Source organism: Oncorhynchus mykiss, chromosome 13, assembly GCF_057628025.1.
Source record: "Oncorhynchus mykiss isolate SJ-2025 chromosome 13, ASM5762802v1, whole genome shotgun sequence".
Classification (NCBI taxonomy): Eukaryota; Metazoa; Chordata; class Actinopteri; order Salmoniformes; family Salmonidae; genus Oncorhynchus; species Oncorhynchus mykiss.
This window is the reverse complement of record NC_143034.1, coordinates 7,858,675-7,877,500: the sequence shown is the minus strand read 5'-3', so window position 1 is coordinate 7,877,500 and position 18,826 is coordinate 7,858,675. Positions and strand designations below refer to the sequence as shown.

General features: G+C 43.9%; 1 protein-coding gene across 6 annotated transcripts in view; it reads right to left on the bottom strand.

Annotated features, from left to right (window-relative positions):
* Window positions 1-18,826, bottom strand: part of mslnb (mesothelin b) — a 133,706-nt gene that overhangs the window by 17,180 nt on the left and 97,700 nt on the right. For all 6 annotated transcript variants that reach the window (XM_090194767.1, XM_090194771.1, XM_090194770.1 and 3 more), the window contains 14 exons: window positions 17,910-18,028; window positions 17,598-17,753; window positions 15,635-15,849; window positions 14,542-14,627; window positions 13,435-13,571; window positions 12,937-13,062; window positions 12,470-12,660; window positions 11,992-12,083; window positions 6,342-6,469; window positions 5,586-5,713; window positions 4,940-5,057; window positions 4,409-4,627; window positions 1,326-1,496; window positions 240-389 (listed from right to left, as the gene is read on the bottom strand). In XM_090194767.1, coding sequence (XP_090050893.1) covers window positions 240-389; window positions 1,326-1,496; window positions 4,409-4,627; window positions 4,940-5,057; window positions 5,586-5,713; window positions 6,342-6,469; window positions 11,992-12,083; window positions 12,470-12,660; window positions 12,937-13,062; window positions 13,435-13,571; window positions 14,542-14,627; window positions 15,635-15,849; window positions 17,598-17,753; window positions 17,910-18,028 — 2,036 coding nt within the window. The remainder of the gene's footprint in view (window positions 1-239; window positions 390-1,325; window positions 1,497-4,408; window positions 4,628-4,939; window positions 5,058-5,585; window positions 5,714-6,341; window positions 6,470-11,991; window positions 12,084-12,469; window positions 12,661-12,936; window positions 13,063-13,434; window positions 13,572-14,541; window positions 14,628-15,634; window positions 15,850-17,597; window positions 17,754-17,909; window positions 18,029-18,826) is intronic.

The following is an 18,826-nucleotide window of genomic DNA, read 5'->3' as shown; positions in this document are numbered from 1 at the left end:
GTGTTCACTGTGTGTGTGTTCACTGTGTGTGTGTGTGTTCACTGTGTGTGTGTGTTCACTGTGTGTGTGTGTGTTCACTGTGTGTGTGTTCACTGTGTGTGTGTGTTCACTGTGTGTTTTCAATGTGTATGTGTTCACTGAGTGTGTGTGTGTTCACAGTGTGTGTGTGTGTTCACAGTGTGTGTGTGTTCACAGTGTGTGTGTGTTTTCTCTGTGTGTGTGTGTGTGCTCCCCGTCACCTGTTCGTGTCTCCATGTCTTCTGGTTCAGTTTCTCCACCACCACACTGCTCTGAGAGAAGCCCTGCAGCAGGGACCTGGGGATCTCAGTAGACATGCTGTCTGGGACGTTCTGGAGAATACTGTCTGGGTTAGGGTTCACTGTGATCAACTGGATGGAGAGAATAGACACGACATTAATCAATCAGTCAACTGTATGGGGAGAATAGACACCACATTAATCAATCAGTCAACTGTATGGGGAGAATAGACACCATATTAATCAATCAGTCAACCCTATGGGGAGAATAGACACCTAATCAATCAGTCAACCCTATGGGGAGAATAGACACCATATTAATCAATCAGTCAACCCTATGGGGAGAATAGACACCATATTAATCAATCAGTCAACTGGATGGGGAGAATAGACACCACATTAATCAATCAGTCAACTGGATGGGGAGAATAGACACCACATGAATCAATCAGTCAACTGTATGGGGAGAATAGACACCCTATTAATCAATCAGTCAACCCTATGGGGAGAATAGACACCATATTAATCAATCAGTCAACTGTTTGGGGAGAATAGACACCATATTAATCAATCAGTCAACTGTATGGGGAGAATAGACACCACATGAATCAATCAGTCAACCCTATGGGGAGAATAGACACCATATTAATCAATCAGTCAACTGTATGGGGAGAATAGACACCATATTAATCAATCAGTTAACCCTATGGGGAGAATAGACACCATATTAATCAATCAGTTAACCCTATGGGGAGAATAGACACCATATTAATCAATCAGTCAACTGTATGGGGAGAATAGACACCATATTAATCAATCAATCAACTGTATGGGGAGAATAGACACCATATTAATCAATCAGTCAACTGTATGGGGAGAATAGACACCACATTAATCAATCAGTTTGTCGGTCGGTCAGTCAAACATCCATCCTTTTATCCATCTATATTACAAGCATTCAGCTAAGAAATGTTTATCACTGCTATAGAATTAACTGGAAATACTCAACAGTTCTCATAGTAGGAACCAAAAGGTTAAGTGAGGAAGACTTTAACTGCGACACGGTACCTGAGTGACGAAAGTCTGGATTAAGATCGTCGGGGCGGTCTGCATGTATGTTATGAATGTGGGATCCTGGGACGCGTAGAGGAGTTCCGTGCCGCTGATGCTGCCTAAGGTTGCCGAGGGAACACCGGTCACCAGGGAACCCAGCGCTGTCAAGGTGGATGCGCTGTTGATCTGACAGGAAGTAGAGATGAAAACGACAACACGGACGAGTGTATGAAACAAACGAAGGAAGGATCTGATAACCTGATAAAAAGGAGGAAATTGTGAACGACGACAGAATAATGATTAAAGTACAGATTCTATGATATTATCAAAATACCGCACAACCTGCTGTGGCGGTACCAGCAACAACCAGTACTAGGTGATTAACTATCACAACAACAACAACCAGTACTAGGTGATTAACTATCACAACAACAACAACCAGTACTAGGTGATTAACTAACTACCAGCAACAACCAGTACTAGGTGATTAACTATCACAACAACAACAACCAGTACTAGGTGATTAACTATCACAACAACAACAACCAGTACTAGGTGATTAACTAACTACCAGAAACAACAACCAGTACTAGGTGATTAACTAACTACCAGCAACAACAACCAGTACTAGGTGATTAACTATCACAACAACAACAACCAGTACTAGGTGATTAACTATCACAACAACAACAACCAGTACTAGGTGATTAACTAACTACCAGAAACAACAACCAGTACTAGGTGATTAACTATCACAACAACAACAACCAGTACTAGGTGATTAACTAACTACCAGAAACAACAACCAGTACTAGGTGATTAACTATCACAACAACAACAACCAGTACTAGGTGATTAACTATCACAACAACAACAACCAGTACTAGGTGATTAACTAACTACCAGAAACAACAACCAGTACTAGGTGATTAACTAACTACCAGCAACAACAACCAGTACTAGGTGATTAACTATCACAACAACAACAACCAGTACTAGGTGATTAACTATCACAACAACAACAACCAGTACTAGGTGATTAACTATCACAACAACAACAACCAGTACTAGGTGATTAACTAACTACCAGCAACAACAACCAGTACTAGGTGATTAACTAACTACCAGCAACAACAACCATTACTAGGTGATTAACTAACTACCACAACAACAACCAGTACTAGGTGATTAACTAACTACCACAACAACAACCAGTACTAGGTGATTAACTAACTACCAGCAACAACAACCAGTACTAGGTGATTAACTAACTACCAGCAACAACAACCAGTACTAGGTGATTAACTATCACAACAACAACCAGTACTAGGTGATTAACTACCACAACAACAACAACCAGTACTAGGTGATTAACTAACTACCAGCAACAACAACCAGTACTAGGTGATTAACTAACTACCAGCAACAACAACCAGTACTAGGTGATTAACTACCACAACAACAACAACCAGTACTAGGTGATTAACTAACTACCAGCAACAACAACCAGTACTAGGTGATTAACTACCACAACAACAACAACCAGTACTAGGTGATTAACTAACTACCAGCAACAACAACCAGTACTAGGTGATTAACTATCACAACAACAACAACCAGTACTAGGTGATTAACTAACTACCACAACAACAACCAGTACTAGGTGATTAACTAACTACCAGCAACAACAACCAGTACTAGGTGATTAACTATCTACCAGCAACAACAACCAGTACTAGGTGATTAACTATCTACCAGCAACAACAACCAGTACTAGGTGATTAACTATCTACCAGCAACAACAACCAGTACTAGGTGATTAACTATCTACCAGCAACAACAACCAGTACTAGGTGATTAACTAACTACCACAACAACAACCAGTACTAGGTAATTAACTAACTACCACAACAACAACCAGTACTAGGTGATTAACTAACTACCAGCAACAACAACCAGTACTAGGTGATTAACTAACTACCAGCAACAACAACCAGTACTAGGTGATTAACTAACTACCAGCAACAACAACCAGTACTAAGTGATTAACTAACTACCAGCAACAACAACCAGTACTAGGTGATTAACTAACTACCAGCAACAACAACCAGTACTAGGTGATTAACTAACTACCAGCAACAACAACCAGTACTAGGTGATTAACTAACTACCAGCAACAACAACCAGTACTAGGTGATTAACTAACTACCAGCAACAACAACCAGTACTAGGTGATTAACTAACTACCAGCAACAACAACCAGTACTAGGTGATTAACTAACTACCAGAAACAACAACCAGTACTAGGTGATTAACTAACTACCAGCAACAACAACCAGTACTAGGTGATTAACTAACTACCAGCAACAACAACCAGTACTAGGTGATTAACTAACTACCAGCAACAACAACCAGTACTAGGTGATTAACTAACTACCAGCAACAACAACCAGTACTAGGTGATTAACTAACTACCAGCAACAACAACCAGTACTAGGTGATTAACTAACTACCAGAAACAACAACCAGTACTAGGTGATTAACTAACTACCAGAAACAACAACCAGTACTAGGTGATTAACTATCACAACAACAACAACCAGTACTAGGTGATTAACTAACTACCAGCAACAACAACCAGTACTAGGTGATTAACTAACTACCACAACAACAACCAGTACTAGGTGATTAACTAACTACCACAACAACAACCAGTACTAGGTGATTAACTAACTACCACAACAACAACCAGTACTAGGTGATTAACTAACTACCACAACAACAACCAGTACTAGGTGATTAACTAACTACCACAACAACAACCAGTGCTAGGTGATTAACTAACTACCACAACAACAACCAGTACTAGGTGATTAACTACCACTTGCTAGTTCACCTACGGGTCTCCTGACTCTGACGTCTGAGAGGCAGTATGAGTGAAAACCAGAAACCGACAGGAAAGTGAGAAAGAGAAGATTGAAAGACAAATGGGTGAAGAACGTGTTTATCTGAGAGCCTGTGTCTTTATCTTTTAATCTTTGTGACTTTTTAAAATGTGTTTTGGGGGAAAAAACAACAACCACCACCAACTAGGTTACCTTCACGGCTCCTGACAGCATCAGTGATTGGATGATGGCCATGGCCTGGCCCTGGTTCCAGCCAATCACAGTGCTCAGAATGCTGAAGGAAGCCCACAGAACGCTGGCGGGTGCCATGGTGATCTGACCCTCAGACAGACCTGTACTCTCTCTGCCGAGGGCAGCGATGGTGTTGCTGTTTAAGTTGTCTCCCATGTTAGCTGCTAGAGCTGCAGACACCTGCAGAGAACACACAGCGAGGGTTAATGTACAGTTCGTGTGTCTGTGTGTCTGTCTGTGTGTGTGTGTGTCTGTTTGTCTGTGTGTCCGTTTGTATGTGTATGTCTATGTGTGTGTGTGTGTGTGTGTGTGTGTCTGTGTCTGTGTGTGTGTGTGTGTGTGTGTGTGTGTGTGTGTGTGTGTCTGTCTGTACGTTTGTGTGTATGTCTATGTCTGTGTGTCTGTCTGTCTGTCTGTCTGTCTGTCTGTCTGTCTGTCTGTCTGTCTGTGTGTCTGTGTGTCTGTGTCTGTGTCTGTGTCTGTGTGTGTTACCTGTGGGTCCAGGTCTCTACACAGTGTAGTCAGGTTGTGTAGAAGGATCATGCTCTGCTCAGCATCCAGCTGTCTGAAGGCTGGCCCTGGGGCCACACATCGAAACAACAGAGGAAGACTGGAGAGAGAGGGGGGGGGGGGGGGAGAAAGAGAAGAGGTAATATTATGTAGGATTGAGAGAGAGAGAGAGAGAGAGAGAGAGACAGGAGAGAGAGAGAGAAATACCACAGTGTGCCATCACAGCAGCAAGATTTGTGACCTGTTGCCACAAGAAAAGGTTTTACCTCACTTGCTTTGGCAATGTTAACATATGTTTCCCATGCCAATAAAGCGCCTTGAATTGAATTGAGAGAGAGAGAGAGACGAGAAGACAGACTCACAGACAGATAGACAGAGACAGACCCACGCAGACAGACAGACAGGAGAGAAACAGCGAGAGAGGCACAGAGAGACAGAGAGAGGCAGAAAGAGAGAGAGAGACTCACATAGAGACAGGAGAGAGAGAGACGAGAGCGAGAGAGACAGACAGACAGACAGACAGACAGACAGACAGGAGAGATAGAGACAGACAGACAGACAGACAGACAGACAGACAGACAGACAGACAGACAGACAGACAGACAGACAGACAGACAGACAGACTCACAACAGAGGGTTGAAGTTGCTGTCCTGTAGGTAGACCAGTGATGTGTAGTAGTCAGTGAGGTTCTGGGGCAGGCTAGTGGAGTTCAGTAGACCTATGTTCACCAGGTTCACTGTGAACACCTGCAACACCTGGGAGGAGGAAGAGGAGGAGGGGGAGGAGGAAGAGGAGGAGGAAGAGGAGGAGGAAGAAGAGGAGAAGGAGGAGAAGGGGGAGGAGGAAGAGGAGGAGGAAGAGGAGGTGGAAGAGGAATAAGAGGAGGAGGAAGTGGAAGAGGAGGAGGGGAGGAGGAAGAGGAGGAGGTGGAGGAAGGGGAGGAAGAGGAGGATGAGGAGGAGGATGAGGAGGAGGAAGTGGAAGAGGAGGAGGGGGAGGAGGGGGAGGAGGTGGAAGAGGAATAAGAGGAGGAGGAAGTGGAAGAGGAGGAGGAGGAGGAGGAAGAAGAGGAGGAGGTGGAGGAAGAGGAGGAGGGACACACACAGGGATTAATACCATGCCATGCATTCCAGGTGTGTGCCAATTTGAATTGAGAGCAGTCAATTCAGGAAGTAAACTCAATTAGCAATTTGATATTTGGAAATTCATCCTTTTTCAATGATGCTCAAGTAGAAGCTGTGTGTGTGTGTGTGTGTGTGTGTGTGTGTGTGTGTGTGTGTGTGTGTGTGTGTGTGTGTGTGTGTGTGTGTGTGTGTGTGTGTGTGTGTGTGTGTGTGTGTGTGTGTGTGTGTGTGTGTGTGTCTATATACCACAGTACAGTACCTGCGCTGATCCGAAGGTGTTGAGGTCTTCCAAGGTGAGATAAGTGATGAAGAGTCCGATGTTCTCAGCAAACCAGGCCGTTGAGTTGAGCTCTGGATCACTGGCGTTGTAACACTTAGGAGCCGACGCTGGAGACAGCAGGACAAAACACGTTGCCACCACAGACATTTGGTAAAGCAGTGTTATAACAGTGTTATAGCAGTGTTATGGCAGTGTTATAACAGTGTTATAGCAGTGTTATGGCAGTGTTATAACAGTGTTATAGCAGTGTTATGGCAGTGTTATAACAGTGTTATAGCAGTGTTATGGCAGTGTTACTGCAGTGTTATGACAGTGATATGGCAGTGATATGGCAGTGATATGGCAGTGTTACTGCAGTGTTGTGGCAGTGTTACTGCAGTGTTATGACAGTGTTATAACAGTGTTACTGCAGTGTTATAGCAGTGTTATAACAGTGTTATAGCAGTGTTACTGCAGTGTTATGACAGTGTTATAACAGTGTTATGGCAGTGATATGGCAGTGTTATGGCAGTGATATGGCAGTGTTATAACAGTGTTATGGCAGTGATATGGCAGTGTTATGGCAGTGATATGGCAGTGTTATAACAGTGTTATGGCAGTGTTATGGCAGTGTTATAACAGTGTTATAGCAGTGTTATGGCAGTGTTATAACAGTGTTATAGCAGTGTTATGGCAGTGTTATAACAGTGTTATAGCAGTGTTATGGCAGTGTTACTGCAGTGTTATGACAGTGATATGGCAGTGATATGGCAGTGTTATGGCAGTGATATGGCAGTGATATGGCAGTGTTATGGCAGTGATATGGCAGTGATATGGCAGTGTTACTGCAGTGATATGGCAGTGATATGGCAGTGTTACTGCAGTGTTATAACAGTGTTATTGCAGTGTTATGGCAGTGATATGGCAGTGATATGGCAGTGATGTGGCAGTGTTACTGCAGTGTTATGGCAGTGATATGGCAGTGATATGGCAGTGATATGGCAGTGATATGGCAGTGTTACTGCAGTGTTATAACAGTGTTATAACAGTGTTATTGCAGTGTTATGGCAGTGATATGGCAGTGATATGGCAGTGTTACTGCAGTGTTATAACAGTGTTACTGCAGTGTTATTGCAGTGTTATTGCAGTGATATGGCAGGGTTATGGCAGTGATATGGCAGTGATATGGCAGTGATATGGCAGTGATATGGCAGTGTTATTGCAGTGTTATGGCAGTGATATGGCAGTGATATGGCAGTGTTACTGCAGTGTTATAACAGTGTTACTGCAGTGTTATTGCAGTGTTATTGCAGTGTTATTGCAGTGATATGGCAGTGATATGGCAGTGATATGGCAGTGTTATGGCAGTGATATGGCAGTGATATGGCAGTGTTATGGCAGTGATATGGCAGTGATATGGCAGTGTTATGACAGGTGGTTGACCAGCTGTATCATTCTCTCAGTATTACCAATATAAAGTTCCCCAAACAATGACATCATAGTGAGAATTAAAACTGCTACGTTATCACCACGTACATCACCGGGACCAAGCTTCCTGCCATCCAGGACCTCTACACCGGGCAGTGTCAGAGGAAGGCCTTAACAATTGTCAAAGACTCCAGCCACACTAGTCCTAGACTGCTCTCTCTGCTACCGCACGGCAAGTGGTACCGGAGCGCCGAGTCTAGGTCCAAGAGGCTCCTAAACAGCTTCCACCCCCAAGACATAAGACTCCTGAACAGCTAATCAAATGGCTACCCAGACTATTTGCATTGCCCCCCCCCCCCCCACTCCCTCTTTTATACTGCTGCTACTCTCTGTTATCATCTCTGTATAGTCACTTTAATAACTCTACCTACATGTACATATTACCTCAATTACCTCGACACCGGTGCCCCCGCACATTGACTCTGTACCGGTACCTCCCTGTATATAGTCTCCACATTGACTCTGTACCGGTACCTCCCTGTATATAGTCTCCACATTGACTCTGTACCGGTACATCCCTGTATATAGCCTCCACATTGACTCTGTACCGGTACCTCCCTGTATATAGTCTCCACATTGACTCTGTACCGGTACCTCCCTGTATATAGCCTCCACATTGACTCTGTACCGGTACCTCCCTGTATATAGTCTCCACATTGACTCTGTACCGGTACCTCCCTGTATATAGCCTCCACATTGACTCTGTACCGGTACCTCCCTGTATATAGTCTCCACATTGACTCTGTACCAGTACCTCCCTGTATATAGTCTCCACATTGACTCTGTACCGGTACCTCCCTGTATATAGTCTCCACATTGACTCTGTACCGGTACCTCCCTGTATATAGTCTCCACATTGACTCTGTACCGGTACCTCCCTGTATATAGCCTCCACATTGACTCTGTACCGGTACCCCCTGTATATAGCCTCCACATTGACTCTGTACCGGTACCCCCTGTATATAGCCTCCACATTGACTCTGTACCGGTACCCCCTGTATATAGCCTCCACATTGACTCTGTACCGGTACCCCCTGTATATAGTCTCCACATTGACTCTGTACTGGTACCCCCTGTATATAGTCTCCACATTGACTCTGTACTGGTACCTCCCTGTATATAGCCTCCACATTGACTCTGTACCGGTACCTCCCTGTATATAGTCTCCACATTGACTCTGTACCGGTACCTCCCTGTATATAGTCTCCACATTGACTCTGTACCGGTACCTCCCTGTATATAGTCTCCACATTGACTCTGTACCGGTACCTCCCTGTATATAGCCTCCACATTGACTCTGTACCGGTACCTCCCTGTATATAGTCTCCACATTGACTCTGTACTGGTACCTCCCTGTATATCGTCTCCACATTGACTCTGTACTGGTACCTCCCTGTATATAGTCTCCACATTGACTCTGTACCGGTACCTCCCTGTATATAGTCTCCACATTGACTCTGTACCGGTACCTCCCTGTATATAGTCTCCACATTGACTCTGTACTGGTACCTCCCTGTATATAGTCTCCACATTGACTCTGTACTGGTACCTCCCTGTATATCGTCTCCACATTGACTCTGTACTGGTACCTCCCTGTATATCGTCTCCACATTGACTCTGTACTGGTACCTCCCTGTATATAGTCTCCACATTGACTCTGTACTGGTACCTCCCTGTATATCGTCTCCACATTGACTCTGTACTGGTACCTCCCTGTATATAGTCTCCACATTGACTCTGTACTGGTACCTCCCTGTATATCGTCTCCACATTGACTCTGTACTGGTACCTCCCTGTATATAGTCTCCACATTGACTCTGTACCGGTACATCCCTGTATATAGCCTCCACATTGACTCTGTACCGGTACCTCCCTGTATATCGTCTCCACATTGACTCTGTACCGGTACCTCCCTGTATATAGCCTCCACATTGACTCTGTACCGGTACCTCCCTGTATATAGCCTCCACATTGACTCTGTACCGGTACCTCCCTGTATATAGTCTCCACATTGACTCTGTACCGGTACCTCCCTGTATATAGCCTCCACATTGACTCTGTACCGGTACCTCCCTGTATATAGCCTCCACATTGACTCTGTACCGGTACCTCCCTGTATATAGCCTCCACATTGACTCTGTACCGGTACCTCCCTGTATATAGCCTCCACATTGACTCTGTACCGGTACCTCCCTGTATATAGTCTCCACATTGACTCTGTACTGGTACCTCCCTGTATATAGTCTCCACATTGACTCTGTACTGGTACCTCCCTGTATATAGTCTCCACATTGACTCTGTACCGGTACATCCCTGTATATAGCCTCCACATTGACTCTGTACCGGTACCTCCCTGTATATCGTCTCCACATTGACTCTGTACCGGTACCTCCCTGTATATAGCCTCCACATTGACTCTGTACTGGTACCTCCCTGTATATAGTCTCCACATTGACTCTGTACTGGTACCTCCCTGTATATAGTCTCCACATTGACTCTGTACTGGTACCTCCTGTATATAGCCTCCACATTGACTCTGTACCGGTACCTCCCTGTATATAGTCTCCACATTGACTCTGTACTGGTACCTCCCTGTATATAGTCTCCACATTGACTCTGTACCGGTACCTCCCTGTATATAGTCTCCACATTGACTCTGTACTGGTACCCCCTGTATATAGCCTCCACATTGACTCTGTACCGGTACCTCCCTGTATATAGTCTCCACATTGACTCTGTACCAGTACCTCCCTGTATATAGCCTCCACATTGACTCTGTACTGGTACCTCCCTGTATATAGCCTCCACATTGACTCTGTACTGGTACCTCCCTGTATATAGCCTCCACATTGACTCTGTACCGGTACCTCCCTGTATATAGTCTCCACATTGACTCTGTACCAGTACCTCCCTGTATATAGCCTCCACATTGACTCTGTACTGGTACCTCCCTGTATATAGTCTCCACATTGACTCTGTACCGGTACCTCCCTGTATATAGTCTCCACATTGACTCTGTACCAGTACCTCCCTGTATATAGTCTCCACATTGACTCTGTACCGGTACCTCCCTGTATATAGTCTCCACATTGACTCTGTACCAGTACCTCCCTGTATATAGTCTCCACATTGACTCTGTACCGGTACCTCCTTGTATATAGTCTCCACATTGACTCTGTACTGGTACCTCCCTGTATATAGCCTCCACATTGACTCTGTACTGGTACCTCCCTGTATATAGCCTCCACATTGACTCTGTACCGGTACCTCCCTGTATATAGTCTCCACATTGACTCTGTACCAGTACCTCCCTGTATATAGCCTCCACATTGACTCTGTACTGGTACCTCCCTGTATATAGCCTCCACATTGACTCTGTACCGGTACCTCCCTGTATATAGTCTCCACATTGACTCTGTACCGGTACCTCCTTGTATATAGTCTCCACATTGACTCTGTACCGGTACCTCCCTGTATATAGTCTCCACATTGACTCTGTACCAGTACCTCCCTGTATATAGTCTCCACATTGACTCTGTACCGGTACCTCCCTGTATATAGCCTCCACATTGACTCTGTACCGGTACCTCCCTGTATATAGTCTCCACATTGACTCTGTACCGGTACCTCCCTGTATATAGTCTCCACATTGACTCTGTACCGGTACCTCCCTGTATATAGTCTCCACATTGACTCTGTACCGGTACCCCCCTGTATATAGTCTCCACATTGACTCTGTACCGGTACCCCCTGTATATAGCCTCCACATTGACTCTGTACTGGTACCCCCCTGTATATAGTCTCCACATTGACTCTGTACTGGTACCTCCCTGTATATAGTCTCCACATTGACTCTGTACCGGTACCTCCCTGTATATTGTCTCTCTATTGTTATTTTATTGCTGCTCTTTAAATACTTGTTCCTTTTATTTCTTATTCTTATTCACATTTTTTAAACTGCATTGTTGGTTAGGGGCTTGTATTCAGCATTTCACTGAAAGGTCTACACCTGTTGTATTCAGCGTGCGTTGTGACAAATACAATTTCATTCGATTTGATCATGGAACATTTAGAGCCAACATGGAGGACGGTTACATAAACTCCATAGTCATATCTATGGCTCCGATGGAAACTGGCGGGTCTGTGGCACAAAATGGCTGACCTGAGGTGAGATACGTCCTGATGGTCTCCCTGTACACATCTCTCTCCACAAAGTCGGCAGCGCTGTAGTTATAACTCCCCAGAATTGAGACGCTAAAAAAAAAAACACAACAACAAAAACAACAACATCACATTCATTACAACAGATCAAGTCAAACGTAGACATTGTGGGAAAAATATGTCGAAACACAATGTCGAACATTGAGACCAGACGGAATAAAAAGACAGAATGTGAAACTCTTCTACAAGAGTTCCACCAACACTAAGGGGTTGTTCCCGTGGTAACAAGTCTCAGTACAAAGTCATAACAGGTGGAAGCCGCGGCCCTCTGCACATCTGCAAATCCCTGCCTGCACGGGATTGTAATTCCGGTCCCACCAGTCTTCTGTCTGACGTTCAGCTGGTTTCTGTCTACCCCGTTCAATAAAATCGGAAACAGATACGTAGTAAATATATTTTTTGGGGGAAAAATCCCTTACAGTTTTTGGAAGGCCAGACAAGGGGCGGTCTGGACAGCGGCGGAGGTCACCAGGCTCCTGGTGAGGAAGGGCAGGTAGTTCTTCAGCCTCAGGTCAAACCAGGCGTTGACCTCTGACCTCTGACTGCTGCTGAGAGCCTGGGGCCAGACACACGGCAGTGTGGGACGCCTCACTGACTCAGGGATACTCTCCTGGGGGGGGGGGGGAAGACAGGCCAGTGGCTTAGATATGAATGCGGTTTAGAGGAAACTGGGATGTGTTCTTTCTGGTGAATGGGTGGCAGTTTCACACGGGTAACACAGCAATTGTGTGTGTGTGTGTGTGTGTGTGTGTGTGTGTGTGTGTGTGTGTGTGTGTGTGTGTGTGTGTGTGTGTGTGTGTGTGTGTGTGTGTGTGTGTGTGTGTGTGTGTGTGTGAGTGAGTGAGTGAGTGTGTGAGAGTGTGTGTGCGTGCGTGTGTGTACGTACAGTCCCCAGGAACAGTGGGGTCTTGGCGTAGTTGCTGTAGAGCTGGCAGAGTTTTGTGTCGTCGTCGACAACGTTGGGGCGGCGCAGGAAACGACCCAGGTCAGAGACAGGCAGAGAGTTCACCAGCTAGAGAGAGAGAGAGAGATGAGGAAACACACACACCTTCATCATCATCATCCTTACCTATGTCCTCTTAAAGCATTGTCTCAAACACACACACCTTCATCATCATCATCATCATCATCCTTATCTATGTCCCCTTAAAGCATTGTCTCAAACACACACCAGTGGAGGCTGCTGACGGGAGGACGGCTCTCGATAATATCTGGAACGGAGCAAATGGATTGGAATCAAACACGTGGAAACCATGGAAACCATGTGTTTAATGTATTTGAGACCATTCTACCAATTCCGCTCCAGCCATTACCATGAACCCGTCCTCCCCAATTAAGGTGCCACCAACCTCCTGTGATACACGCACACACACACACCCCTCACCTGTTCCATCTGGCTATGGGGTATGAGGGAGAGGAAGGTGGTCAGGTTGGGGAAGCCGAAACCCAGGAAGGAACTCTCCAGGTAACCATAGAAACTGTGGTTGTAGTTTGTGCCATAGCAACGGAGTGGGGAAGAGCCTATGGAGGGGGGCAGGGACAGGACTGTCAATCAAATATCCTTAACGGGAAATTCTGTGGTCAAAAATCAATATGACAAACTGACAACAAATACGATCATTAGTTGTTTGAGTCGTAGGTTTTGTATCACGATATAAAAATATGAAAAACCGAGTGTTGAGCTTTGGTGTTACAGCAAGACACGTTTCATAGTATTCTGTAGTATTTATAGTTTCATAGTATTCTGTAGTATTTATAGTTTCATAGTATTCTGTAGTGTTTATAGTTTCATAGTATTCTGTAGTATTTATAGTTTCATAGTATTCTGTAGTATTTATAGTTTCATAGTATTCTGTAGTATTTATAGTTTCATAGTATGCTGTAGTATTTTTAGTTTCATAGTATTCTGTAGTATTTATAGTTTCATAGTATTCTGTAGTATTTATAGTTTCATAGTATTCTGTAGTATTTATAGTTTCATAGTATTCTGTAGTATTTATAGTTTCATAGTTTTATGTAGTATTTAGTTTCATAGTATTCTGTAGTATTTATAGTTTCATAGTATTCTGTAGTATTTATAGTTTCATAGTATTCTGTAGTATTTATAGTTTCATAGTATTCTGTAGTATTTATAGTTTCATAGTATTCTGTAGTATTTATAGTTTCATAGTATTCTGTAGTATTTATAGTTTCATAGTATGCTGTAGTATTTATAGTTTCATAGTATTCTGTAGTATTTATAGTTTCATAGTATTCTGTAGTATTTATAGTTTCATAGTATTCTGTAGTATTTATAGTTTCATAGTATTCTGTAGTATTTATAGTTTCATAGTATTCTGTAGTATTTAGTTTCATAGTATTCTGTAGTATTTATAGTTTCATAGTATTCTGTAGTATTTATAGTTTCATAGTATGCTGCAGTATTTATAGTTTCATAGTATTCTGTAGTATTTATATTTCCAGTGGATGTGTTGTGGATGTCAGTCAGTACCTTGGAGGGAGAGGGTGATTTGATCGTAGACGTTTCTCTGTGTGTTGTCCTGAAGTGTAGGGAGGGTGGCGTTCAGCACCTCCACCCTTGGAGAGACAAACATGTCAGAAATTAAACATACCCGTCATCAAAATACAAGATGGCTGCCTCTCCTCTGCTGCTGAGACGACCCCCCACCTGACACTATCGTCTAACATGGATCTTGTACATTTAACATGTTATGCAGTTGGAAACAGAGGGGGAGGGGGGCAGGGTGGGAGAACAGTAGGAAGGACAGATACGGTGGGGAGTAGAGGACATGTGACTGTCTGGGAGCCCCCCCCCACACACTTTGAGATCAGTCAAAGATACAGGAAAACATGCTTCTACAGTCTCACGTGAAATAGAGCAAGATTTAAGATAGATACACCCTGCACATCAACATCACTACTGACTCAGGGTACACCCCTCATGGCTCCCTATTCCCTACATAGTGCACTACTTTAGTCTGAGATACATCCCTAATGGCCCCTATTCCCTACATAGTGCACTACTTTATCCTAATATACATCCCTAATGACACCCCTATTCCCTACATAGTGCACTACTTTATCCTAATATACACCCCTAATGACACCCCTATTCCCTACATAGTGCACTACTTTACCCTGAGATACATCCCTAATGACACCCCTATTCCCTACATAGTGCACTACTTTAGCCTGAGATACACCCCTCATGGCTCCCTATTCCCTACATAGTGCACTACTTTATCCTAATATACATCCCTAATGACACCCTATTCCCTACATAGTGCACTACTTTACCCTGAGATACATCCCTAATGGCCCCCTATTCCCTACATAGTGCACTACTTTACCCTGAGATACATCCCTAATGGCCCCTATTCCCTACATAGTGCACTACTTTACCCTAATGTACATCCCTAATGGCCCCCTATTCCCTACATAGTGCACTACTTTACCCTAATGTACATCCCTAATCGCCCCCTATTCCCTACATAGTGCACTACTTGTGACTGTAGTTTATAAGTAATAGGTTGCAATTTGGGACGCAAGCCTAAATCCCCAGTGAAGATCAGTCCGTCTCTTACAGCTGCTGTCCAATGTTGCAGTTCCTCTGTGCGACCACACTGAAGAGGGGGGCGACGTGGAGCGGGGACAGGTTGATCAGCAGTGGGCGGAGCCTGCTCTGAAGCCAGGTGAGTACTTCCTGGTCGCTAACAGAGCGGTCTGATAGGTTCCCGCGTTCAAACACCTGCTGGAGCATGGCTGAACGCACCGCCACCGGGAACTTAGACTCTTGACCCTACGGAGGGGAGAGAGGGATGGAGGGGGGGAGAGAGGGAGGGGAGAGGGGTGGAGAGAGGGATGGAGGGGGGGAGAGAGGGAGGGGAGAGGGGTGGAGAGAGGGATAGAGAGGGAGGGAGGGAGGGAGAGATGAAAGGAGGGAGGAAGGGACAGGAAAGGTAAGAGAGGAAGAGGATGAGTAGCAGAGAGAGAGAACAGATAATGGAAGACAGTTGAATAATAGTCCATCTTCAGACCCAAACAAACCTTTTGAACAATTGACAGACAGGATCCCCTCAAATGACAAACTATTGACAGACAGGATCCCCTCAAATGACAAACTATTGACAGACAGGATCCCCTCAAATGACAAACTATTGACAGACAGGATCCACTGAAATGACAAACTATTGACAGACAGGATCCACTGAAATGACAAACTATTGACAGACAGGATCCCCTCAAATGACAAACTATTGACAGACAGGATCCACTGAAATGACAAACTATTGACAGACAGGATCCCCTCAAATGACAAACTATTGACAGACAGGATCCACTGAAATGACAAACTATTGACAGACAGGATCCACTGAAATGACAAACTATTGACAGACAGAATCCACTGAAATGACAAACTATTGACAGACAGGATCCCCTCAAATGACAAACTATTGACAGACAGGATCCCCTCAAATGACAAACTATTGACAGACAGGATCCCCTCAAATGACAAACTATTGACAGACAGGATCCCCTCAAATGACAAACTATTGACAGACAGGATCCCCTCAAATGACAAACTATTGACAGACAGGATCCCCTCAAATGACAAACTATTGACAGACAGGATCCCCTCAAATGACAAACTATTGACAGACAGGATCCCCTCAAATGACAAACTATTGACAGACAGGATCCCCTCAAATGACAAACTATTGACAGACAGGATCCACTGAAATGACAAACTATTGACAGACAGGATCCACTGAAATGACAAACTATTGACAGACAGGATCCCCTCAAATGACAAACTATTGACAGACAGGATCCACTGAAATGACAAACTATTGACAGACAGGATCCCCTCAAATGACAAACTATTGACAGACAGGATCCACTGAAATGACAAACTATTGACAGACAGGATCCACTGAAATGACAAACTATTGACAGACAGAATCCACTGAAATGACAAACTATTGACAGACAGGATCCCCTCAAATGACAAACTATTGACAGACAGGATCCCCTCAAATGACAAACTATTGACAGACAGGATCCCCTCAAATGACAAACTATTGACAGACAGGATCCCCTCAAATGACAAACTATTGACAGACAGGATCCCCTCAAATGACAAACTATTGACAGACAGGATCCCCTCAAATGACAAACTATTGACAGACAGGATCCCCTCAAATGACAAACTATTGACAGACAGGATCCCCTCAAATGACAAACTATTGACAGACAGGATCCCCTCAAATGACAAACTATTGACAGACAGGATCCCCTCAAATGACAAACTATTGACAGACAGGATCCCCTCAAATGACAAACTATTGACAGACAGGATCCCCTCAAATGACAAACTATTGACAGACAGGATCCCCTCAAATGACAAACTATTGACAGACAGGATCCCGTCAAATGACAAACTATTGACAGATAGAATCCCCTCAAATGACAGACAGAATCCCCTCAAATGGCACCCCTATTCCATATTTGTAAACAAATATAATATATACGACGAGCTTGTCTCACGGTGATGGCTAGAGAGAAGTCATTGAAGAAGTCAGTGAAGAGGATGTTGGGTACGTAGTTCATCAGCATGGTGACGTCTGCAGCAGAGCTGAGCTGGTCTGGACTAGAGGACACCTCTGCCAACTGTCTCACTGTGAGCTGGGGCAGGGCCTCCGTCTGCAGCACACACACAACTCACATTATAACCACAGACAACATTATTACAGACACTATCACTATTAGCTGGTGTAACGGTTCAGTCTGCAGCACAGACACAACAACAGACACTATTACAGACTATTGCCACAGGACAACAGGACAACAGACAGTTACCACAGAGAAGGTGGTCAGTAGTCTCTGCATGTCCTTGAAGGAGGCGAAGGCAGAGAATCCTCTGAAGTTCTTCAGCAGCCAGTCTCCACTGTTCAGGGTGTCAGAGCTACAGCTGGAGTCTGGGAACACACAGACAACACAATTAGACAACACATTTAGAGAGAACACAATTAGACAACACATTTAGAGACGACACATATAGACAACACAATTAGAGAGAACACAATTAGACAACACATTTAGAGAGAACACATTTAGACAACACAATTAGAGAGAACACAATTAGAGAACACATTTAGAGAGAACACAATTAGACAACACATTTAGAGAGAACACAATTAGAGAACACATTTAGAGAGAACACATTTAGACAACACAATTAGAGAGAACACATTTAGAGAGAACACATTTAGACAACACATTTAGAGAGAACACACAGACAACACAATTAGAGAGAACACATATAGACAACACAATTAGAGATAACACAATTAGACAACACATTCAGAGAGAACACATTTAGAGAGAACACATTTAGAGAGAACACATTTAGAGAGAACACATTTAGACAACACATTTAGAGAGAACACAATTAGAGAACACATTTAGAGAGAACACATTTAGAGAGAACACATTTAGAGAGAACACAATTAGAGAACACATTTAGAGAGAACACATTTAGACAACACATTTAGAGAGAACACATTTAGAGAGAACACAATTAGAGAACACATTTAGAGAGAACACAATTAGAGAACACATTTAGAGAGAACACATTTAGAGAGAACACAATTAGAGAACACATTTAGAGAGAACACATTTAGAGAGAACACATTTAGAGAGAACACAATTAGAGAACACATTTAGAGAGAACACATTTAGAGAGAACACATTTAGAGAGAACACATTTAGACAAC